This window comes from Monodelphis domestica, chromosome 7 (genome assembly GCF_027887165.1).
Source record: "Monodelphis domestica isolate mMonDom1 chromosome 7, mMonDom1.pri, whole genome shotgun sequence".
Taxonomy (NCBI): domain Eukaryota; kingdom Metazoa; phylum Chordata; class Mammalia; order Didelphimorphia; family Didelphidae; genus Monodelphis; species Monodelphis domestica.
The window spans coordinates 256,045,269-256,072,137 of NC_077233.1; the positions used below are offsets into that span (position 1 = coordinate 256,045,269).

The window sequence follows — 26,869 nt, forward strand, 5'->3', positions numbered from 1 at the left end:
AATGTACTTAATATTCCCCTTGCAGTGATAAAAGACATAAGTGGGCTCAAATATTTTCATTCCTTTGTTTATTTTTGACATCTCGAAGAATGACTTCTGTCATCTGTGAGCAATTTTTTTTATCAGTCTAAAGAAACTAAGATATAGGTGTCTCTCCAGCCTACTAGTATTTTGATAGCATTTTTCCTTCTGAAATCTCATAAAATATGTAAACTTAAAAGAAATATTCTTGCCTGAATATTTTCTCAGCAGACTATCATATGAAGTCTCTTCTCTTTAGTTTCAAGAGTCAGTTATTCTACAAAGAGGCCTTGAGTGAATTCTCTGGTTCAGCCCTGGATGATCTATGTCAAGTCTGTACAAAACCATGGCTCTAAATTTTAAACCTTGACAACCCAGATCTTGAAAGCGTAAAAACTCCCAGTAAAGAATGTGGTCATTTCTCATTAATTCCCCACCCATTTTCCTAAAACATTTACCTCCTCGCCTTGCCAAAAGGCTCTAAAAGAATCCTAAATATAAATTATAAAGGAATGCAAATATTTTTGCTCCTTACCCGAATCTTGTTTGGCAAAAGATCAAAGATTTTCTCAGTAGCCCAGCAGAGTTGACTCCAGAGGTACTGAGCTGGACTGGGCAGTTTCATAGCCTGGCTAAGTCCCTGTAAGGCAGTAAGGCACTCTGACATAACTCAGGATCCTGGACAGCAAGAGAAGCTTCAAAAAGCTGCACCATAAACACTTCAGTGAAAACCTGGAGCTGGTCTTCAGATACATGTTTCATCCACAGTGGTAGAGACGCCAAAAGGTACTTTTTTGTTTTCAGCTGGAAGCAAAGAAGGGGATTTGTGTAAATAGTAAAGACAAAAGTCAAAGGCCGATACTACACGGAACTTTAAATTCTTCCAGCTAACTGATGCAATGAAGAGTCACAGAAGTTCGTGGCTTTTCTTTGGCTTTCGACATGTATGTCTCCAAAACAAAATCTTATTAGCTTTTGGATTTAATTTTTCCCATAGTTTCACAAGCCAGAGGAGTCGTTGATATTGGTAATGTCTGCTTGGCTGCTCTTTCCTCTTAGTGATATTGATGTGTATGTGTAAGACTGGGGGGTTGAGGGGGGGGGGCAGAAAGAGGGGGAAGAGAACACATTTTGCACCAGGAGTTTTCTAGCTTTAATTATGTGCTCTTGCTGATCAGTGCAATAAAACAGTTCTAGCCAGGTATGGTGGAGAACACCTGTAGTCTTGCTATTGGGGGAGTCTGAGGCCACTGGATCACTTTGATATCAGAAATTCTGATCTGCTTTGGTCTAAAAGTCCATGGGGTGTCCACACTAAGGAGTGAGCTCATAGGAGCCGAGCTGCCCCTGGCAAGCCAGCCAAGGATGGAAAAGCAGCATGTAAAAGGGTGCTGATTAGCACCGGAAGTAATCACCAGCCTGGGCGAGTTTAAGAGATCTAGTCTAAAAGGGGGTAAATGGAAAAATAAATAAAACACTGTTTCTCAAGGAACATATTTTCATGAAAGACAACTTCTTGGGAAAGGAAAGGGCTAAAAAAATCCAAGTTCGGCATTACCATCAGCACCATGACCATCAGCACCACCATCATCACTAATATTTCTAGGCCAGGCCTTGTGCTAAGTGTTTTACAGTTACTATCTCACTTGATCTTTACAACTCTAGCGGGTAGGTGCAATTATTGTCCTCAATTGATAGATGAGGAAAATGAAGCCAACAAGTTCAGTGACTTGCTCAGTGACTCACAGCAGGTGTGGTCAGAAGCTGGACTTGAACTTGGGTTTTCCTGCCTCTAGTCACTGGATCAGCTAGATGCCCTAAAATAGTCTCTCTACCACGGTTTGCTGCCTCTTCATATCAATACCACTGCAAATGAGTGTTAGCTCTTTAACTTGAAACACAGGCCTGGAAAAAAATGGATTTGCACCTAGTAATATTTGAGCAATCTACTGTTACTATTAAAGAACAACTAAAGGTCCTGTCAGTTGAGGAACAGCTGTCCTTTCCAACAACTCTGAATACACCAATGTTGGCTCAATGAGGTTTTTATAGTAGATTTTGTTTGAAATAAAGACATCATAGCCCACAAGAAGAGACTCTTAATTAAACTCAGGCAGAGCCCCTCAGATTACTCTACATTTAATTTCTTGCCAAAGAAGACAAATGAAGTTGTCAGCTAACACTTGTACAGAGAGTCTGCTTAGGGTATAACAATCTTTTAGATGATCTCCATAAAGGAGGTCATGGGTCTCATATAGTGGTACCAGAATCAATTTGCTAGACTTGCATAATTGTTGTCTACACAAAAATTCACAATAGCACAAATTAAAAACCAGGGTTTTGGTATTTGAGGCTAGAGATGTCTGGAAAACAATGAAAGGTTTTCAGCGAGACAGAGAATATGTGTGTTCCTCGTTCCATTAGAACTGTTAGAAAAACCTTGAAAAAGACATTTTTAGTGATTATTAAACTATTCACAATAAAGGCTGTTTAGTTTAGGATACTATCAGCCATCATGCCCTAAAAGGGGTTTCTAAAGATTATGCATTAAGATGTGTATGACTTTATAAAAGAATTTTTGAATATTAGAGGACTATAATTCCTGCACATTGAGAATAAATAAAGTTCTTACATTTAGGAATAGTATAATACATTCCTACTAAGCAGGGAACATTTATATATTTATAAGAGAAAGGGAAGGAATGCTTCTCTGGTTGTAAGATTCCTTTATTTGACTTTTGGTCTATAAGTCAGTCAGTAAACATTTAAGTATCTGCTTTTTATATCCAGCACTATACTTCAGGGCAAAAATACAAAGAAAGACAAAAGGCATTCCCTCTTTTCAAGGAGGTCACAGTCAAACATATCAGCTATATAACAAAGAGGAAATATCCAGGATAAATTGAAAATAATCAGCAGAGAGAAGGCATTAGTATTAAGATACTTTTCTATCCTTCTAAGCCTCAATAGATACCAATAGGCATTAAATCATGTCAAGACTAGAAACAGAGACCCTAATGAACTGCTTTCTCAAAAGACTCAGTTTAGTGAAGAATAGGAACAAAGACCTTTAAAAGAAGTAAAACCTGGCTCCTGCTGGCTATGAGAACTTGAGACCTACAGAGTAACTGAAATTATAATTATTAATGAAAAGGTAAGAGTTTAAATTTTTTGAAATCAGATTGTTAAACTATGTTTTAGCAATCAAATGAATAAATGAAATAAAATAATATAATCTATAATTACATATTATAAATATATAAATGATCAAATTAAATCAAATTACAATTTAGCATGCAAATCAAATGATCTATGTTGATTCTAAGTGAATTCTGACATTGTGTGAAAAAATGATGTGCTGAAGCTTAATAGCAAAAGAAGTTGAGAATACCATTCCTATAACCTCACCCAATGTAGCTGAGTGTTGATATGAAAACTAGCCACCAAAATATTTCTCTCTTTCTGTCCTTAATTTTAATTAAACAAACATTAATTATCTAGTTTTTGGAAGACAGCAGGCCAATTACTAAGCACCACAGGGAACTTAAATTCATAGAAAAAATGTGAACTCAATATATAGCATTTAGAAACATTTCCAATTATTTGGAAGATAGTGGGATCCCTCTCAAGAGGTCCTCAAAAAGAAGCTAGATATTCAAGCACTGTGCTAACTGATAGGTGTGTAAAGAAAGACAAAAAAGAAAAAAAAAGCATCCCAAGTCTTATTGAGGAAGGTCTTTTTAGTCAAATAGGTGTTTGGTCAAGTCAAGAATTGCTTAATAAGACAAGATTTTTCATTAAAAGAAGCAGTAGTTGGTAAAACCATTTGAAAGAGAGTTTGGCAAAAAACAGAAGTAAGAAAAGGTATTTTGAAAGTATTAAAGGATAAAAATTAGAAGGTGTAAGATATATTTAAATATAACTTTAACTAATTGATTTCATCATCATGTACAGTGGAACCATAATTTGGGCCATAATTTTGCAGACCTGAATGTCAGTATAGGGGATGAAGAAATATCATTAAAAAGAAGAAAGACTAGCAAAAAACAGCCTAAATTGACCAAGTATATGTAGAAGAGATCTATGCTAGAGGAGACAAAATTGTGAAAACACTTCAGGATTAACATTTGAAGCACAGGAAAGAAGGAAACACACCAAACATCTGGGGGGAAATGTTTAGATTTATCCAAAAAGGCAATCAAGAAAACATCAGTAACTACTGACCAATATTCTACTCAAAACATATGAGAGCTATCCATACATTGATGGTATTATCCAAGAGAATATTAGTAGGAAAAAGTAATGCTTGAATCATATTTTTAATATTTTAAAATTTACAAAAATGTAAAAAAACAAAGTCCCATTGTGATTATTGTTCACTGATTATGAAAAACCATTTGATTCAGTAGCAGTCAGGCTATTTGCCTTAAAGATTCGTTTCCAATGTCTGCATTCGTGTTTTTCAAAATTTCCTAATTGATAAAATAACAGAAATAACCCTATTCAGTTATCTTCAGATGAGGAAGAAAACAGGAAGATATCTGCTTATCTAAGACGTTCACCAATGAATTTGAAAGATCTAATATAAAGTTCATACTGAAGAGTTTCTTTGTGAATGCCTCTTGGTTGCAACACTGCAGAGGATCTAGAAGTTAGAAACGTTCAGAACAGTTGGGCCATACTATCCATACATGAAAGTAGATATGAATGGAAAAAGAATGTCTGAGGCCCAAATAATGACATTTTTTTTAGAAAAAATCTAAAGTTTTTCTCTCAGCATATACTGTTGAGATAGACAGTACAGAACAGGAAGTAGAGAGTAAGCTAGATTGCTTTCAGGAAATTACAAAGCTTCTTTGCTTCTTTAGTGACCACTCCGCCCCCCTCCCCAGAAGCTTCCCCAAGGAAATTTAATATCATTTTCAATTTTTTTAACTTCTAAATTTAAACAGTTCTACATACAAAGTACATTGTGAAAAGATTGTATACAAAACTACAAACCTCTACAACCTATAACTTGACTTTCTTACTAGGTATGCCATAAAATCAACATTAATTTTAAAAGTTGCCTTGCTTTTATCTATATTTCTTTTCAGCCTTTACGATGTTCCCATTTATTCATTTTTAAAGTATCTTCTATTACTGTTTTTCCTCCCATCCATGGAAACCTCTGTTAATCAAGGTGGAGAAAAATAAACACAAAACACTTAACAACACATATGCATGGTGTTAAGCAAAACAAACTCCCACACAGACTGTTTCTGAAAATGTGGGGCTTATTTTGCTACATGAGTTCATTATTTCTCTAAGAAAAGGAGCCATAGGCTTCATCTTTGGTTTTCTAGAACTGTGGTTGGTTGTTGCATTGACCAGAGATCTTAATCTTTAGTTGTTTTTTTAAATGGCATTGTTACTGTTCTAATTCTCCTCACTTTACTCTGCATCAGTTCATACAAATCTTCCCAAGTTTCTCTGAAACTACTTTGTCATTTGGTTACAAAGGCACATCTCTTTAATAACAACAATTTACCAGTGTTGTGTATGGCATCAAGATATATCTGAAAAATGTAATAAATATCACACTGAGCAATGGAAAGGTGCATAAGTGTCAACAGGCTACAACAAAGGGCCCAAGGAACTTCAAGAAAGAACAAGACTAGGGGTTACTAAGTGGCTCAGTAAAATGAGAGCCTGCTCTAGAGACAGGAAATCCTGGGTTCAATTCTGGCCTCAGACACTTCCTTGTGACAACCACTTAACCCCCACTGTTCCTAGTTTTTACTGCTTTTCAACCTCAGGACCCATACACAGTATTGATCCTAAGGCAGAAGAGTTAAAAAGAAAAAAAAAGAACTGGTAAAAGATGTCATCTGGGAAAGATATGATAGAAAGAGAAGATGAGCTATTCACAAGGCAAGAGCAAGGGATGACAAGTGAGCAGCAAGAATAGCTCAGTAATGCCCTCAGGATAGCAATAGAAAGTAAAGAAGGCCTCTAGTATCTTGGAAGGAACCTGTAAAATGATTCCTTTGAGATGTAAAATTCTCTAGTTCTCTTCAAAAGACAAAATCATGACCCTAGACTATACCTTGCATTACATCTAGCCACCCACAGAAAACCAGGCCTACTTGAACTTCTTGCAACTTGTTTTCTCTCCAATTCTTTCTTTCCACCTCTAGATCCTCTCCAGAGACAATGCTCTTCCTCCCCATCCCCACCAGGCTTGGGACTATGCCCTACAGCTAAACTGTCCTAACTGATGAGTGAGTAGGTGGGTAAATGAACATTCTCTAAAGCTGACCTCCTGGGCTATTTTGCCATCTTCTCTGATCCACAAGGCATGAAATAAATCCCCCTGCTTTGGTCTCAGCCTATTTTCCACCTCTTATTCTTGGCTAATCAAATCAATACAATCAAGGACATTAGAAAGGATGTGAAAGTCAACTGTCCAATGGCTTCACTCACAATTCCTGTGCATCACCAGATCAATGCTCCTTTTCCTAGCTATTTTCCCTTATAAGTGTGGAATCTTTCATGACTGTATACATAAGTTCCTAAAGGCAAGCTTGGGTCATTTTGTATTTATATTCCCTGCCCCTGGCACATGAGTGCTTACTAGTGCTTCTTCATTCACTCATTAATTTTTTAAGAATAAGATCTTATTAGTGTTTATTGAAGTAGGAAATAAAAGATAAGATTAAATTAGTTGCAAAATATGCATAATTCTGTTTTTTTTAAGTAAATAAATAAGTAAATATTTAAGTAAAATAAATAAAGATGTAGTGGAAGTGTTTTATATATCTATTTTATATATCTATTTGCTATTAAGCTTCAGCACATCATCTCTTGGATAATACCATCAATGTATGGATAGCTCTCATATGTTTTAAGTAAATAAAGATGTAGTGGAAGTGTTTTCTTTACTGACTGACAATGCAAATACCATGGAAGTAGCATGAGAATTCATAAGGGATGAATACACACACACACACACACACACACACACACACACACACACACACACACACACACACACACGTATAATTATTGCAATATATATCCTGAACAAATCCCCCAAGTGAGCAGTAGTTTCTTCATTTGTAAAATGGGGATAATAATGTTTTACCTGTTGGGAATCTAGGTTAATCAATCCATCAATCAAACATTTTCCATTGACTAGGTAACACCTGGGAATAGAAGACCCTCTGATTTTTTTTTTTAAAGATATGCCAATCAAAGGCCAACTTTAGACATTGTTTGGAAAAGAAACTAGGTTCTCTAATAGTATCCAAACTCTTATTTACTACATACATTCAGACTGTGGATTAGCGGTGGCACCACCCACATTCCCAACAGCATAGCGGCATTTTGAGATGATTGTGCCTGGGTTACCATAATTTCAATGGATAACTGCTGAACTTCTTCACCTAAAAGAGAAGGGAAAAAATATTAACATAGTATTTTCTCTAATGATTTAAGGCATTTCAAGTTGAACACAGGAAACATGATTTGATTTCTAAAAACACAACAAGCATCATTTAAACTGACTATTCCAACAAACCTTATGGATGAGAAGTCACTTGAAGCATATTTTCAAGTAAATATGCAACTGACAAGGACTGCATGCCTTGGACCTCCATGAAAGTTCCATGAGCTCAAGAAACTTGAATCCAAAATTGTATTAGCTCCTTGATGAAGAAATTTTGACCTTATACCATGAGAAGCTAGATACCTTGATCTTACACCAAAGGGCTCCTCTACAGTAAGATTCAGCTGTGCCTGGAGTTATTTAAATACAGTCTCCAGATTTACATCAGCATAGCTGTTCCCTGATTTTTATTTCTCTGAATTTTGTTTTAAACTAAAGCTATAATAGATCTCATTCCGGATTTGAGGACCCTCAATTTAATAATTCAAAATGACAAATATTCCAATACTATTTCAAAAATATTATTGTGTAGTACATGGGTTGTTAACCTAAGGTCTGTAAAATATTTTTGATAACCATACTTTTAAATAATTCATTTTTTATAATCCTATGGATTTTATGGATTTTAAAAAATGTTCTGAGAAAGGGGGAAAAGGCTTTAGTAGATTGCCAAAGTCCATCCATGACACATAAATGTCTAGATTATAGAGGTGTCAAATTTATGGCTCTCTGTAGAATTCCAAAACTCCCATTAAATGTAATTGGGAAATGTTTAACAAAATAAATAAAAATACAATACAATATGATAGAGATAATGTATTTCAGTTTTCTAAATTGATATGCAATCTATAGGGATCCATTTCTATTTAAATTGGACACCACTAGTTTAGAACATTGAAAGAGGGCCAGAGAATCATAATGCTGTAAGATTACTAGTAGTTAGTTTGTTTCTCTCAAAAGGTTTTTTGGGGGAAATAAAAACATGTTCTGGATCCATTCAGTTCAGATACAAAATGTCTCCATGGATAATTTCCTTTTATGTTTTAATCTGGTGGTATGGACCAAGCAAGTTCTTTGAGTGCTATCCTTGGGCAAAATTTCTCTGTGCCCTCCAACATTCTGACTGGCATTCTCAAATTCTCTATCAAAACTGGCTGGAAGGGGGCAGCTGGGTGGCTCAGTGGATTGAGATGGGAGGTCCAGGGTTCAGATCTGACCTTAGACACTTTCTAGCTATGTGACCTTGGGCAATTCACTTAATCCCCGTTGCCTAGCCCTCCTTAATCTCTCTGGGTCTCATCCTCTTCTAATGCAGGTCTGTCTACTGTAGCTTAAGACAAAAAGTGCCCCCCCCTTCCATTCCTCAGTACCCTGTAACCAAGGATAACTGATTATTAAGCTTCATAGGTAAAGAGGACATAGTCTAGTCTACACCAAGGAAAGGCCATTGGACCTTAGGATTGCTGGGAGTCACAAGCCCCACTGGAGTTCTGTTTTATCATGAGCAACAATTCCAGTCCATATGAAGGCAATTTTGCTGCAACTTGTACCTCATGAGGGTCCTATATTGCCAAACAAGTCTTTTGCCTGTTTTGCTTACAATGTGAAGAGCTATTTTGTTCTTACATAAATAGATCAAGTAAAATTTTTTAAATTGTCTTGACATACAATTCAAGTCATGCCCTGAAGTTCTAAAGCTATCTCCATCCTCTAAAAAGAGATTGATTCCTTGGCAAAAAAACAGTAAGAATTTTAAATTACACTTAGCAAATTGCATTAGAGTCCCATGTGACATCTGATGGTGCATGGTGGAACCTCTCATGGTTACATGGTTACATGGCACAGGTTTGTTAGCAGCGGTGGCCAAACGGGCCTTTTTAATTCTAGGAATTTTTGTCCTTTCAAACTTTTCCCTAGTTGTTGTATTAAAGTCTATGCCAAGCTCAAGGGAAAAACTTTTGTATACGACTCCTGAGAATCATGACCATGTTAGAGACGTAGTAAATTTAACTTTTAAGTAATCTGTTTTTTGTTTGAAATGCATGTATTTAACTGTTGCATTGTGTAATGTACCGTACACTTGAAAAATGATCTTTCTGATTTTTCTCTTTTGTTTTGTTAGTTTTAAATATGATTTTTTAACCTTGATTTATACCTGATATTAGGTGTTGAAGTATCAGTTTACAATGTCTAACATCCCTGACAATGTATACCTCAAAGCTTAGACCCCTGAAACCTGCCACTGGTTTCTAACTCTTATGGGATTATAACTGATATTTGAGTCTGATTACAGGAAAACCACCAAAGGACTGCTGACAAGCCCCTGATCAGTGAGGATAAGCTAATGATCATGGATGTCCACAGCCCCTGTAGGGGTGATGAATATCAAAGTGAGGACGCTGCCTCAGGGAAGAGTGGAAAGAGTGAATATTCAGCAAAGCTCTGAGCCAGGCACCTTCTGACTTAGCATGGAAGACAGGAGACTACCCTCACTTGGCTCGGACTCTGGCTTGTTTGTCCCGTTGTTGCAGATTGAGCTGAAATCAGACGAGGGGACCACATTCCCCTGTCAGTCAGATTTCTGCCTCTCTTTTTCTTTTGGCATGGCAAATGGTGGTACCTGCAATATCACACCTGACCTACTTCATTATAGGCTATAGGCTACCTCCAATAGATCTTGAATACATCTCAGGGACTCCATATATTTTCCCCCTTCTTATTCTTGGGAAAGGTGATTCATCTATTATTTGTATGACTTATTTAGTGTATTCTTAAAGTTGTAACCGAGCCATACATCTTTTACCAAGTCTATTGTTTTTGTAAAAGAATATTTACCATGTTGGAATGTTATTTGTGTTATCTTCGGGCTATGTATATATTTAGATGCAGGATTAAATCCTGGGCAGCATCTCATCTTCCTGAGGGGGGATTGTGAAAGTAAACAAAAAGTTCTTAAGACTAAGGATGTTTGAAAGTAATTTTAGGGAAAGATGCCACCAATAATTTGGACTAAGAAAGCATATCTCCCGGATAAGATACTGTCAGGATTCCAGACAGACTAAAAGATGACAGCAATAGAGGATGTCCCCAGAAATCAAACACTGTATCATAAGGCTCTGAGTGAGACGTTGGATATAATGAATGGAACTGGGGGTGGTGGGGAGTGTAGGGCCCTCCAACCACTTCTGTCCTTCCCGTGCTCTGTTATTTTATCTTGATTGTAAAACCCTTGTGCCAAAAGGGGGAGTGCCCCCAACGGCTCCTTATCAACGCTTCTATCAATCATTTTTTACATGTTAAGGAACACCTCAATCTAGTTAGACTCTGTGTAATGATGTATAATATCTGGTGAGAGAATCTTGAAAGGTTTAGATATCATATATGGGATGTTTCCCAAGATACTGGGAGGGGATGTGGCGGGGATTGTGGGAATTTGATATAAATTTGCACCTTTCTTTCCTTTCTAAAAATAAAGCTTTGAAAATACATTTCAGTTTCACTTCCACTCTTTGATTGAGTTGGGAATTAGAGGTCTTTTCTCTCTAAGAAGAAGCCTCTGGCTCCCTGGCGTCCTGGAAGATGCTTGCTCCTTGTTCCACAGGACTCCCGATATCCAAGAATTTGCTCTCCTATTACCCCACATCCTTCCTGACATCCAGAAGATAGACTCACCCACAGACTAAATTAAAGTTTGTCCAACCAGGAAGAACCCAGGAAAAGTGACGCCACCAGGGTTAAAAATTTTAGAAAAAAGAAGTTTGCACTGTGCTCTCTTGGCTAGGAAGCAGCAGGAGTGAACAGGACATGAAGAGAGCAGTGAGTTCATCAACTAGCCGTGTGATTTCTTTTCTTTCTCCAACCTGCTTTCATTCTCTAATAAATAATTATAAATTAATATATAGTCTCCAGAGAATTTTAATCCTAATCGCATTTCCCTAGATCAGTGAAATTTCCCAAACAAAAAAAAACAAAAACAAAAACAATCATGGAACCACCATTCAAGAATGGAAAGGAACAAATGGAACAGCTCTATAAACCTGGAATGTAGTCTAGTACGTATTTGACCACTCGGGTCATGTTGCATGGAATGTAGCTCGTGGTTCTCTGAACATATATTTACCAAAGTTCAGTCTCATAAGAGGGGAAAGCAGGGAAGCCCAATTCACAGGAGGATACTGGTAATTTTCTCCAACAGTTGCTATGGGTTTCATGGCTACTTTCACCAGGGAAGGAGGAACAGATTCAGGACCTATAACAGAGAAGACAGAAACAAATCACCACCATAAAAATGCATCCTCACAGAAAATGGCAGGGTCCAAGGAGATCTAGGAGAAAACGAAAGTAGAAGAGACTCCCTCTTCTATGAGTTTCTTCATCCTGCTGAGCCACACTTGCCCTTCCTCCTAATCTCAAGCACCATGAGACTTTGGAATAGAAAAGTAGTCATGAGAGTAAAGAAGGTGCGGAGTGGTAGGCAGTTGTAGCAATACCCTGTGGACTAGACTGGGAGAAAAAGGACCAAGGAGGCAGTTGCTGAGTGTGGTCAAAGAGTGCCAGCCAAAATATTTCTCTGATAAGTGGAAATTCATTTATACTAACAAGTTCTTTTGGGGGGGATCCCAATAGACCCACCCCACCATCACGGTGAAGCTCGTTATTCAGTTACATGTTAATATCTTACTGTCAGCTGCTCTAATAATTATTGATAAATAATTCATTGTTATAAACTTTAATGAAGTGTTGATTGGGTGGGAAAAGGAAGAAAGAAGATCAAAAAGCAGATGTCTACTCTCAAGTCCTCCTCATTCTTTCACAGGAAATAGGGACAGACTTGTTCTTAGGAGAATGACAGAACAATAATGATAGCTACCCTTTAGAAGCACTTTACATATATTAACTCATCTCACCCTAATAACCACTTTGTGACGAGGCATGTGCTATTACTGAGGAAACGGAGGCTGTCAGAAGTTAAATGACTTGTCCATGGTCACACTGTTAGATTGTGCTAGTCAAGCTTTCAATTCAGGTCTCCTAACCCAGGTTTTGTGCTGCATCTACTGCACTATCAAGTGACCTAACTCTTTGAATGTTTACATTTTTTAAATCACTTAACTAAGGGCATAATTGGTCAGTATAGTCCAAAATGCAGATTTTTGTCCCAAGACAAATATCACTGCATATGTTTCTCAGAAAATTTCTGGTATTCTCTGGCTCCTATGCCATCTTCAGTTAAGGTAAAATTGGCCAAAAGTGGAACCTCTGGTTTTGTCTCCTTCCTCACATATAATTAGAATCTGCTCCCCAGAACTCTCTGTCCCAGCATCCCACTTTTGTTATCACATGACATCCTTGTTTTGGAGATAAAGATTCTGTGTGACCCCGCCCCTCTCTCTTTTTTCCAGGGACATGACTGAGAAAATTTCTCTTTACTCACGCTTTTACTTTTGACTTTTTATTTCCTCTACTTCAAGTGATTATTAATAAATATTATAAAATATAACACTTGGAGTTATTGGATATTCATTTTAATCTTACACTCACCAACATATATCTAAATTTGCTCCCATAAAGAAAAGGCCTGGGTGAAAAAGTTATTTTTGCCCATAAAATTTCAAGGCAAAGCACACTTGCCAATCAAAACAGGAAGGTGAAATAAATGAAATTTATTATTCCTCCAATTTAAGTGAGAACTCGGGAGATTTCAGAAATGTTATCATGGAGCTAATCATTATTACTGGAAGAAGGCATTTTGACCAAAAATATTGAATTCACACAACTAGCCATTGATTATAACATCACGCAATAATATTTTGCATCACACAATAAATAATCTTTTGGAAACAGTATTGGAATATGTAATGTTGGATTATTAAGTTGAAAGTCCTCAAATCCTGACTGAGATGTTATAGCTTTAGTTTAAAACAAAATTCAGAGGTAGGGAAATAAAGAAACAGCTGTACTGATGTGAATCTGGAGGAGAGGAGGTAAAAAAATAGGGCAAGTAAGAAGAGGGAAGAGAGAAATACTAGCAGGAGACAGAACACTATTGAACACTGGTTAAAATATCTGAGTTTGAATAAAATAATAAAAGAGTAAGAAAACATCTTAAAACATGATCTAGTATAGGCCTGTCATTTCCCAAATGAAGAAAATTGGGCCAAGGGTGATGAAATTACTTACCTACAGACATACTGAGTTAATGGCAGACAGCTGAGTACTAGGCCTAGAGTCAAGACTACAAATCTGACTTCTGACACTCTTTAGCTGTGTGACCCTGAGTAAGGGAAATAACTTCTGCCTGCCTCAGTTTCCTCACATATAAAATGGACATAAAAATAGCAACTATCTCCCAGGGTTGTTACTTAGCATAGTTCCTGGTACAGAGCAGGTGTCTGATAAATGCTTGTTGCCTTATACATTCTCCCCTACTCCCCCAGGATTAAAACAGAATTCTCCCAAGTCCAGAACTCTTTCCACGATATTATATTTGCTCTATCACCTCTGTGGCACTGCCTTATCCAGTAGAGGAATATTTTGATAATGGTAACTCTACTTTATTCAAATACCCAATCAGATACTGAACACTTTTAAAGAAGTAACTACGAAGATAAAGGGAAATGATATTACCAGGAGCATTTGGTTCTGTGTTTTTACCCAGGAAGTGCTTTAAAATGTCTTTGCTTTTTAAGCCTTTCAAAAGAGATGGGCGAATCACGTAAGAAGTATGATTATCCCGACAGACATAGGATGATCTGGGAATTCTAAGGTGGCCTCCAATAAAACTGTCAAGACTGGTACGGTTTGTCCAAGTGATATCCTTGAGACAATAGGTTCTCTCATCTAAGGGAATGGCAGGGAGTAGGGGGTGGAAGCAGGCAGAAGAGCGTCACCTGATATAAGGAGGAATTTTTACATCTTGAGACAGAGAAAGAAAAAGTCACATTGGATACGAGAAAACAAACATCCAGAATGATGAATGGAGGTCCTAAGAAACAGAAGTTTTGTTGAGCCTAGGGTTGTTTCAATGTGGTTCTATCTAAAAGCAAAAGGCCTCCTGACCACCTCAGGTACTATAAGGGGTCATTTATTTAAAAACCAGAGTCTTTCACAAGAGGTTCCCCCTCTTCAGAAATAAAGACTAAATGACCAAACTTGGCTGCCCAAAGAACTAAATGTTTGTTAACCCATCCGCTGCTGACATAGAGTAATAATTCACCATATACTTTTCATTCTTTAAATGGCTAACATTAAAATTGAGAGCCATCCAATAGAAAAGCGTAGGAAGACATCCAATAGTTCCCTCTGTTCCATTCATGCTAAGACTGATTTTTTTTTTCATCCTCTAAAACAGTTTCTTCTTCAAGACAGCTCACCAAAGTTGTCATCCTCCCTACTATAGCCCAGCAAGGCTGTAGTGAGTGACATCCAGACATTTTAATTCAAAGGCTGCTACAGAAGGGAGTTATTAAAATTCAAATGAGCTGAGCATATTGAAGAAGAAAACACTGGTTTGCATGCACACCTCTGTATTTGGCCATCCCATTTAGTCCCACAGAACAGGGTTTTGTTTTGTTTGTTTTAAATGGGCTTCTGAGGCTGAGGTCAGCCTCCCACGGCCCCCACGCCTCTAGGGTCATCATCAGTAATTTGGAAGGCTGAATGGATTTTCTACTGAATCTAGTCAGCAACCTCAACAAGGAGGCAGCTCTCTCCCACAACCCAGAAGTGTGAAATGTCTCGGTTTTTTTTTTAGAGCATTTATTGTACCTGCTTTCAAATGGGTTGCAAGCCAACGGTATAAGACAGCCACTGTTTCAGCTCTACCTGAGTTATTAGGACTAAAGTACAGCAAAGTTTCAGGTTTGCAATTTGGAGGCTAACAAAGGCATATGGATTTCCTAAAAATTTGTAAATGGACCCAGAAAGAAAAGCCTCTCCAACAAAGCAAATAGAAATTTGGGCAGCCCAAACGAGCAAATTCCATTTGTTCAGGATAACAGTTTATCTTTCTTTAGCCCTTACACATTTTTTGCCCCATTCTGCAAAGGAATTCTCCACTTCATCATCATGATACTTAAATCAGGAACAAACACACTTTTACTTTATTTAAAAAGATATCATGTGAAAACATCTCATGTTCCTAGTTTTGTTTTTGTCACCAAATCCATAAGCCACCTTGGAATAGGTTTCAGACTCTTAATAACGAAACAAGTTCTTTTATAATGTTTGTGTGGGGCACTAAGTATTGTTGTCATTAATATTGAAAACTTTTTTTTTACTATCTAGGAAACATTAAAGTAAACAGCAACAGATCATGGTGAAAGGACAATAGCAGGTTTTCTAAAGCTCCAGATATTTGAAGTGGTTTTTTTAAAAAGCACGTCAAAGTAGTTCACAATTTGGGAACTCGCTTGTTGTCTCATTGGACATTTGTGCTTTCAGGGATTCCTATGCTGACTGTGAGTCTGTGGGTTGGTTGGCCTCTAAAGTCCCTCCCCAACTCTAAGATCTTGGGACCACTGAAAACCACGTCCTTAGCTGGAGAGCTTTCTCCAAACTAAACAAAAATCACATTATTTTCCTCTAAAGTCTGAGACCGTTTCAACTCCCTTAAAAAAGAGAGAGTTGTTTTTACCTAGAGCAGTCTAGTTAAGAAGGCAGCTAACAATCTTAACCAGGGAAACTCATCCTTCAGCCAGGTTAGAAGTCAAGATTTATACCAAAATCCTTTAACGGAACATTATTATATTAAAAATACACTTATTATATTAAGTGACCCTGGCATTATTCCAGCTGCTGTATAAAGTAACAGAACCAAATTCTGAAATCAAGCAGCTTATGATCAAAAAGAGAAGAACAGACACAGAAAAGGTGAACAGAAATGTGAATTTAATAAACTATTTACATATGCATAAGCATTAGAACACATGGTTTCAGTGTAATAAAAATTGACAAACTGACATTAAATACTTGTTAACTGACAGATTGCGTGTAGAGGATGCAATAGAGAATTTTCTATCAAGGCCCAGCAAAACAAAATGTACCTGACATATAATCTCTAATTAAATGGCACCCAAGATTAAGCCGGCAAGAAAAAGAAGTCTCTGTGGAGACTTTTCAGCGAAAGATTAATGTCTACACTAGGTCCAAGCCCTGGACACTGTTTTGCTCCAGAGGAAACACAAAACCTATTTGTGTGTGTATAAGCTTTTATTTAGAAAGATTCCCGATAGGCTTTGTTCAGCAATGTCTAGGACTTAAGGCAAGGGAAGACAATTCTCTCCCTCCCTCCCATCCCCCTCTCATCATACCCCCCAGAAACTCTATGCTGTTTAGCTCTGGAATGGCACACTTTTGAACACAATTACTTACTATGGTACATAAGCAAAAAAGAAAGATGAAAAACCAAGGAATTTGCTCTCTTACCTTTCTTCCCTCCTTCAATGATAAAGTCAACAGCTGCCCTAATAAAGCTGTTCTCAGGCAAATAGCTAAAGTCAGCAGGAACTGCAGAGACAGAAAACCATCAAATTAGCCAGTGAACTTGGCGGGACTAATGAAGGAAAGATAATGATCTCCTGCTGCCATTTCAACCTAGAGACAAAGCTGAGATGTTTATGCCATTAATCTCTGCACAATACTCCGTGGCTGCAACTAATTCTATTACGTTAAGTGACTGATGTCCAAGTAATCATTTAGGCTTTGCTAGCAAATTAAAACAATGGCAGGAGTAGTGGGGCTGCCAATCACAGAGATCGGATCGTTTCGGTAACCCACTGAGGAGGGTGTGTACTGCAGCAAACACCTCCTTAATGCTACACCAATGAGATCAATCAGGGTGACCTCTTGGGGGATGGAAGGAAATTGCTAAGCTGCATTGTTCAAAGTGCTGTCAAGGGGGCCCCTCCAGGCCATGCTGACTTGTGCATATGATAAATGGAAATTCAAAACTTGTACGACTCATGTCATGAGGTGTAGAAAGTTAAGTGACCAATCCTGGCTCCTGACCTGACAGGAAGCCAGTGACCGCTACGCTGCTGAAGTCCTACGAGTTTCCTTACCTCTTTTTTCTCAGGCCTTCATAACTGTTTTATCCAATGGTTCTCTCCTTGCCATGAATGACTCATTTGGAAAGTTCCATTATAAAAAAGGCTTTATTTTGTAGATGGATTACAGTATTTAAGAGCTGGAAGGGAACTTAGAAATCATCTATCCTAACCTCCTTGGGTATAAAAGTAAATCCAATTATAATTCATCACTGTAGAGATTTGAATTTGCTATAGGTCAAACATGTTCTCTAGAATACAACAAAAAGAAATCTCATTAAAAAGTAAGTCTAATATAGGCCGCATGTTGTATGCAGTTGGTGTTAAGACCAATTTTTTTATCATTAATGTTATAAAATTTTCTGATATTTTTATAAGTAACTACAGCTAAATATTCTTTGCAAGGTACATTATCTCTGTAAATAAGGAATGAACCTTAGTGCAAAGCAAGATGCATAAAATTCTCATAGCAGACCCTCATTTTAAAGACATCCCTCAGTTATCTTCAATGGTTCTGTTTCTTCTTTTTTCTTGGACCCATGGCATAAACATGCTGTCTAGCTTAATATATATTTGCTGATTAATTCATTAGGATATATGTATTACTATGTTAGAAGTAAAACTAGATTAAAAGAATAACCTTTAGTAACAATGTTCATTTACGGTTGAGTTTGACAATGTGTCAAAACCAGATCCAATAATAAGATGTTAGGTTACAATTTCCTAATGTATTAATGGTGAAGTCCTTCACCTAAAATAATCTACCAAAAGCCTAATTAAATGCATGAAAAGTGTAAGCCAATTTTGGTTGCTTCAGTCAAAAAAGCTAGAAATAGAAAAGATTTGTCAAATTAAGGTCTATAATTTTCCCTCAAAGGCAGCTGAGACTTCAACTCTTTAAATTCATCTCATTATTTTTCTTAGTGGAACAAAAAAATCCCAAACAAAACAGACCATATGTAGATAGTTTATAAAGCTGGGGACACTATGAAATCTGAACTACAACTAAAGTAATCTTACCAGATGTTCTGCTCTGACTCGAAGACAAGCTGGATAGATGAAGATGTCCAAGAAGCCAAGCTGCATTTGTCTGCAGTCCAATCACTCCAGAGAAACTGATGACCTGTAGAGAAAAATGGAGCAGTTAGCTAACAGGACTAATTACAAATGCATGCCTGAGAAAAGGCCACTCACAAAATGCCACTCCTGATAATTATGACCCTAGCTTGACTATGATGGAGAATATAAAAACAACAAACTGCAACACCAAGGAAGAAACTATGTGCCAATGAACCAGCCATCCCTAAAGGATTTCCCACCCCACCCCCAACTATACTAATAATAAAATAAACAGAAATCCACACAGTAGACTTTTAATCCCCGTGATTAGAAAAATCCTCCAAACACTAATGAGGGATTATCACATTGTTAATTTGTTTTAAGAAAATATCAAAACTGATTTGCCTGTCTTCTTGCCAACTACTAGTCTCTCTTGATCTTAATTAGATTTTAATTGTTTGATTATCCAGCTATATTCTCCCTGAGGTCCTAGAATTGTTTCCAGAGTTAGGTCTATAAGAAAAGTATGTATGTAGAGATAGCATTAGACAAACTAATCTATCATGCCATGCTCATTGAAGGCTCTTCGTTTTGTTTTGTTTTCCTCCTAAACTCTAGTTCCTTCTTTGAACACTCTCTCAAAAAAGTAGCATATCTAAAAGTGAAAACCCATTTAGTTTGAAACCTGGCTGGCACACATCACAAAGGATTGTCTAGTAATATGTAAATGAAAATGCAAAGATCTATATTGAAACATCCTCCATAATTTGCAACAATCTCATCAAGAGGTTCAAATTTCCAGGAAAAATAAAAATCAAATTGCAGGTAATATGATGTAGCCTGAGAAGAAAACTTTCCTTGCCCAGAGGACTCTCCAGTCCAAGGAGGAAGCTCCCATTCTCACCTGAGTTATGGTTCTGATTACTTCATTAAGTTGACTTTGAAAGTGAGAAGCTTGAATTGTTTCTGATTTCAGCTGCAAATTAAAAAAAAATTAAAAGCAAGGTTAGAGTAAACAGTGGCATTCCCAGTACATTTACTATCATCTGACAGGCTAGAAGATGCTTTTTGCTTATGTTCTTGCTTCAAAACACAGCATAACAACTCAGAAAGGTTGCCAGTGGGAAACATCAAGTAAAAAGACCAGAGGACAATAACAAAATAAAGATATTAGCATGAAACGGAATTTCCAACCCATGAATCTCTTGTCCGCATTTAATGACCTTTTGCTAGGTCAATGGGCCAGCCCAAAGTTTACCATATTTCAGTTTTATAAACCAAAATAGTGAATCCATCAGTTCTAATAATAAGAGTTTGGCATCCAAAACAACTTTTCACACAGCAGCACACTCAAATACTAGGGCCATTGGATCTGTAAACCAAACTAAAAGGAGGCATCTTCAAATGTTATCATTGGTTTGTATTTATTTGTTTATTTATTTATTCATTCATTCATTCATTCATTTGTTTGTTTGTTTTTTATTTATTTATTTGTGGGGTGTGTGAATTTATCAGTGTAGAGTACTTCTAGTGAGGAAATTTCTTATACCAAAAGAGATGAGTAACTGTTATATGACACATAGTCCTGGAGTTAGTGATGGCCCTCAGAGACTGAGAACCTACCCAGAGAAAATATCAGAGTTAGGTATGTGTCAGAGGCGAGCCCTGAACCAGGCCTTCCAGCCTAAGAGGTTATCTGTTTACAATGACATTCTGCCTGTCATTACAGTCTTAAAAAATAATCTATAGGACTTCCATAAAAACTGGAAATTCAAAAAAGAAATCCTAATCTTTCATCTCAAAAACGATGACATTTATTATCTTCTTGACAGAGGAACATATGGTTGGTGTGTGTGTGTCTCTGTGTGTGTCCCTTTTTTTATATTACCTGCATGATTGCACCTTCAGAACCAACCAAGGCAACCAGACCATTAACAGCTGCTAGGCATTGCATTGTGGGAGAGCCCTGAAAATAAAATGATAAAAAATGTCAAAGAATGAAAATAGTTCAACTGATGAGATTTGCTAAAACTTAACCTACTCATCTTTTTTAAAAGTCTCATCTCCTATCCATAAGGTCAGAGCAGACATAATAATGAGCATCTTACCTGACAATACCAATAAGCAGCCAATGAAAAAAGCATCAGATTTAAATAAGAAAAGTCATGAACTAAAAGATGTTACTATACATCATGGAGGAATCTTACTAAAATAAAACAAATATATTCAATGTCGTGATAAGTATAAGAAAGCAAAACACCTTGAACAATAATTTCAATTAATGGACCAGGATCAGTTGATGAAGTAGAAAAATCTTATGGATAACTGAAAAAAATCTGAAAATGACAGGCTTTTCAAAAAATACCTTATTTTGTGATAAACAAAATTAAGCACAAAGAAGAATGTGTGTGTGTGTACATATAAAGAAAATATGGTTAGATTAAGAAATAAAAGGAGCTGAATATTTTAAACTACTAAGAAATCTCACAAATTTATACTGTAAAGAGTTGCTTCAAGAAGATATCTAAAAGTTTCTGGACATGGTGAACACTCAGCATCACAAAATGTGAACGTGAACTGTGATAGAAAAAAATTAAACTCAAATTTATTTCAGAATCACCTGCTTAGATAGTCATATCATTGACTAATGAGAGGAAGGGTCAAATTAAATAGCTATTTAGAAGATGAAAGAAACAGCATGTAAATGCAAGATCTCCAGTAAATATTGCCTCTAAAAACAGAAAATAGATAAAAGCAAAGACGCTAAGATTATCATCACTTCTTAGAAGTTTAATCAATAATGAATCAATCAATGGAAAAGTATTTCAGTATTATTTCCAGCACTGGTAATACAATCCCTGTGCTGAGGGGACCTCTCTTTTAGTAGAAGACAACACATATAGTGGAGCAATGTTTTGTTTAGCAAGACACCAAACTGGTGAGTGAAGCCACAGGGGAATTGATTAATACACACTTTCCAGCAACAATGGCAAAACTGTTTTGATTACTATCCTAGTGCTTAAAAGTGAGATAGGGAGGTGAGGGAAGGAAATATGTGTTAATAGCGTGCATGTAGGATAGATGGCAAGTAGATAACAAACAAGTAGATAAGAAACTTTGATGTGATTCCAGTTAAGCCAATTCATTATAAGAAATTTATAGATAAAGCAAGATGGGGGACAATAAACAGACGTGGACTGACAAAAACCTAGTATTTCTACAATGAGCTATACTCATGGTCAATTAGACAGTCAAAGAACTGTCATATATGCATTTTGCCAACATGATTTACTATGAGGAAAGGGCAATGCCATTTAAGAAAAAGAGTTCAGGAAAATAGACGATCCTACCAAATGTGCATACAGGAATATGTCCATGCTGAACTAACATAATTTTAGTAGTTCTCAGGAAGAAATTTTTCAAAATATTTCAAAAAGGGGAAGAGTCTACACAAATGTAAATAATACTAAAGAACATAAATATCTTTTTTAAAAAGGCAAGGAAGAAAAAAACACTATCAATTATTTACCTATGTGGCCACTTCTTCATCTCTCTAAAACCCTGATGAAATTATCTATGTATATCACAAAGGTATTGTAAAGATTAAAATTTAGGAAACTGAGGCAGGTAGAAATTAGTTTCTCTCTGCAAGGAGTATTATATTTTTATGAGGTTTATTAAAGGTTAAGGATTAAAGAAAATACAGAATAAGAAAGCACATGTCTAGGCCACAAAGGCCTAGACAAGATAACCTCACATCATGAAAGAGATGCGTCTGCTCCAAAACAGAAGTTGAAAAGAGCCGGAGCCTATTCACAACCAGGTTTAAATACCCCATCTTGCTCTCGGCCCAGGTGAGAATTCAGTGAGATTAGAGGGCATTCTGGGGAAGTGGAGCAAGGATTTCTGGGGATTGAAGTCCTGGATTCCAGTCTATTTTTACAGTATCCATAATAAAAGTACAAGAAAGAAATAGGAACATTTTTGTATATGATTTTCCACTAACAGGCCACATTATCACAACTGCATAGCTTGCTAAAGGATGAGAAATAAAGAACTCACTGGGTTTGTTTTTTAATTATAAAAAATGAATTTGATTTAGTGGAATAACCAATCACCTCTGGGTTTGTTATACATATGGTAAGATCATATAAAATTACATAATAGATGTAATCACAGAGATATTTATTAAAAGATCCTCATTTCATCAAATTCAGGTAAGGCATAAGAGAGAGAGAGAGAGAGAGAGAGAGAGAGAGAGAGAGAGAGAGAGAGAGAGAGAGAGAGAGAGAGAGAGAGAGAGAGAGAGAGAGAGAGAGAGAGAGACCCTCTCACCAAGGATATTAATGATAAGGTCACAGGAGATTAGATTACCTATAAATTTTCTTCTGGATAGATAAAACTCTACTAAATGGAATTAAGCCCTAGCATACTACAGGGCCTCGTCTATGGATCATAATTGCTGTTTTCAAGTATTGAAATGACTATTACATGGAGAAAGTATTAGATTTGCTCTGCTGGACCCTAGAGACTACAAAGAAGAATAACTTTTAGAGAAGCAGTTTTTTTTTAATGCTATAAAAATAAACACTATTCAAGAATGTGATGAGTTAGCTTAGTAGGTAGTTAGTTCCCCATTACTGAGGTCTTCAAGCAAAAGTGGATAATCACTTGTAAGGATGTTATAAGAATAGTTTTCTGAAATAGAAGCATAATGTGAAATCTCTTCCTTTTCAGATCTCTTTTAACTCTACAACGTCTATCATTAAATGATGTGATTTATAATCACTAAAAAGAAGTGGATCAAGTGACCAAAACCAGGAAAACTTAAAGGAAGAAAGTCTACATATTTCTCAAGTAATGGCATAAAGTTGGATAGTTGGACCAGGGAATCACCATTGCAGGTACACAGATCCTGGAAGACAGAATTGGGGTAACTGCTTTGTTATCCATGAAATATCAAAAGAAACAAAAAGGGTTTCTAGGAGGCTAAACTCTAGTGAAGATTTATAGGAAGACCAACAAGAATTACATAGGAGAAGAGATAGGGATAAGTTTCACTCTGTACTGATGAAAGAAGTAGCTACATTAATAAGATCAGGACACATGTAGGTTGGCTGATTAAATGTGCTTTTAATTCTTATTAAAGTTTGAAACTCACTTTACTATAGTACTATATAACTCAGCGTCTCATTCAAAATATTTTTAATAATTCATGCTCTAAATGATTTTTTTAAAAATACTGCATAAGAAATGACTCCTACCTCTGTAAGAACAATTTTTATCCACGCTGGAAGTAGTCTGTTGCTCAAGTCTTCTGCTTTTCCATGTCCACAGACTGACAAACCATGAACGATGTTCCCTAATGCCAACGCAAAGCCTGAATTCTGTTGGGTAAAAAATTTAATTAATTAATTTTTAAAAAGCAGGGGAGGAAGAGGAATAGAAGAAAGAAGGAAAATGGCATAAATTAGAAACATCCATACAAAGCTAGAGACATTGTGCAGGGAAATTTTTTGTTTTTTTAAAGCTCATGAAGATATTCTTGATCTCTCAAAATAAGAGTATTCTTTGCCTCATGTTTTCTTACTTTTTTTTTAGCTTTCTTCTTTGCTCCCAAACCTTCTATTTGACTTGTCTGTATAAGTATCATCTCCCTATTTCCAGTAGACTGGTAATGGCAAGCTCCCAGTAGGCAGAATTTTGGTGATATTTTAATTTTCATATATCTAGAACCTAGCTTTTCACTGTTTTGCTACTACTGCACCCTACTGAGTTAAAGTTGAAACTTTCCATATGTATTGTTTTCCCCATTAGAATGAGCTCCTTGAAAGTAAGGAATATTTTACTTTTCTATTTGTATCCTCAGTTTTTTTTTTAAACGCTTACCTTCCATCTTGGAATCAATACTGTGTATTGGCTCCAAGGCAGAAGAGTGGTAAGGGCTAGGCAATGGGGGTTAAGTGACTTGCCCAGGGCACACAGCTGGGAAGTGTCTGAGGCCAGATTTGAACCTAGGACCTCCCTTCTCTCAATCCACTGGGCCACCCAGCTGCCCCCTGTGTCCTCAGTTTTTGCACATAATGAATACTCAATAAATGCTTTATTCATTCCCAGTTTCTTCAGAAATGTTTGTTAAATTGAAATAAATAGTGGTGAGAAAATAGCAGTTAACAGATGTTACAGATGGTGGACTTTGGTTCATAACAGAAACCACACAACTTAAGCACAAGGAATTCAGCTGAGTATTCTGTTTTCAGGAAGTAACACTGCACTGTCAGAGGAACCTGAACCAAACAAGTTTAAATAGCTCCAAGCCTTCAAAGGGTCAGGACGGAACTATTAGGGTGTGCTCTGCTAAGTAGGCTTATTCCTACACAAGATTAAGAAAGGTGATCACAGCAATCACTTGGTGACCCTGAAAGCATATTTCAGTAGTAAGAATCCGAGTATGTGGGCAAATGGCTACAGTGATATAAAGAGGAGAAACAGTGACAAAAGGAAAAACAGGGACTACCATTAACTCTTTAAATAACCACTGTGGACCTAATTAGGTCTTTGAAATAAGGTACAAAGGAACTAGAAAGGACCTATTTCATGACTAATATTGCAATGTACTGTACTGAAATACTTCTATACAATTTTTCAAAATTTGACTTTAAGGACAAAAAAATAAAAAATATCATCTAAATAATGAAAGGCAAAAAGGTAGACTGGAAAGAGTTCTGGGTTTGGATTATAAGGCTGTAGGTTCAAAATTCAGCTGTGTCCATTAGTCTATGTGGGACCAAAAGTAAGTCACTTACTCTATCTAGATCTCAGTTTTCTCATCTATAAAATGCAGAAATTGTACAATACAACTTCTAAGATCCACTTAAATTCCAAATCCAGTGATTTATATAATAAGAAAAGACTTAAACTATAGACAAAAGCTACTTCTGAAAAACCTGAACACAACCTGATCGACTATGGAGTCTATTAACATTTAAAATTATGATTTAAGTACTTATCTTCTCAGTTTTAATAGATAGCCTTAAGAATCTTGCAGTGTACTATAAAAAAATAGCACTGAAGTAGGGGTTGGGAGACCCGAGTCTGAATGCTGTCCTCGATAGTAGTGGGGCATCTAAGACTACTTAGCCACTTGGTCTGTATCCTCTTCTGTGAAAAGTTGTAGATACAGTGATAACTCAGTTCCCTTCTAGTCCATATTTTTATAATTACTCTCATTTCTCGTAGAATTCTGACATTCTCCAACCAGAGAATCTAAGATTTAAGAAAATCTGCATGCATGTGCATATGTGTGTTTGTAGTATTGCATGTGTGGGTTTAATTCTTTTCAGCAATGACTGGGAATGTGAAAGGCCTTTGATTCTCAGGCAAAGAGAAAGTTTAGGAAAAACATCAATAGGAAGGAATAGGGAAGGAAAAACTTCAGTGACTGAGTGCTAGACATAGAGGTAGAAGAGAACAACTGGAGAGACTAGCTGGGGTTTGTAACCTGGGGTTTGTTCACGGACTACTCAGGATTCTATAATTTAAGTTTGGGGAGGGGAGGAGTCTGTGAAATTTTTTATTCAATTTTACTAACTATTTCTCTTTGTGGTTTACTCTATAATCCTATGTACTTTATTTAATGAATTGAAAAACAATGTTGTGAGAAAGGATCCGTAGGCGTTACCAGATTGCCAAGAGTCCACAACACAAAAAAAATTAAGCATCTCTGCTGTAGAGTGATACTCAAGAAAACACAGTAACAGTGGGGTCTGATAATGCAATGAAACTATCTTAGCTATTTTCTGGATTTAGGAAGATCTCCATTATAATTTCAGCACCAAGGGAAGCTTGAAATATGCGTGAAGGCAGATATCCAAAGAGATGAGTAATTCTGAAGGAATCTAGGATATATCCAATGACCTGCTGGTTATTTTCAACTAATGTCCGAAGTTTATTCATAATATCTTCAGCCTCCATGGCCTCAATAATTCCAGCGCCGAAAGCCGAAGTGCATACACAACTGAGAGAGTAAGCAAGGACCTGAAGAAAGCACACGGGAGAAGACAAATGAGAAGCATTAAAAAGGGCATAACTTAATCCTCACAAACATTCTTCCAAATCATTCAACAGGCTAAGGGAACACAAGCATCTACCCATGACCGAGTTCCCTCACAAATAGAGAACTCTATGAACCTTTAAAAAAAAGGTAATGGAGAGAAAATAAAAGACAGAACATGGCATATTAAATTTCTTCTTCGGATTGCTGTATGATTTCCTTTATGCCCTAGGCATGCAATATCTTTCATCATGGTTGGTT

General features: G+C 36.6%; 1 protein-coding gene across 1 annotated transcript in view; it reads right to left on the minus strand.

Annotated features, from left to right (window-relative positions):
* Positions 1 to 26,869, minus strand: part of FOCAD (focadhesin) — a 384,441-nt gene that overhangs the window by 26,386 nt on the left and 331,186 nt on the right. The window contains 10 exon segments of the mRNA XM_007498068.3: positions 557 to 670; positions 673 to 825; positions 7,333 to 7,448; positions 11,571 to 11,699; positions 16,877 to 16,957; positions 18,517 to 18,619; positions 19,460 to 19,531; positions 20,444 to 20,521; positions 23,820 to 23,942; positions 26,473 to 26,592. Coding sequence (XP_007498130.2) covers positions 557 to 670; positions 673 to 825; positions 7,333 to 7,448; positions 11,571 to 11,699; positions 16,877 to 16,957; positions 18,517 to 18,619; positions 19,460 to 19,531; positions 20,444 to 20,521; positions 23,820 to 23,942; positions 26,473 to 26,592 — 1,089 coding nt within the window.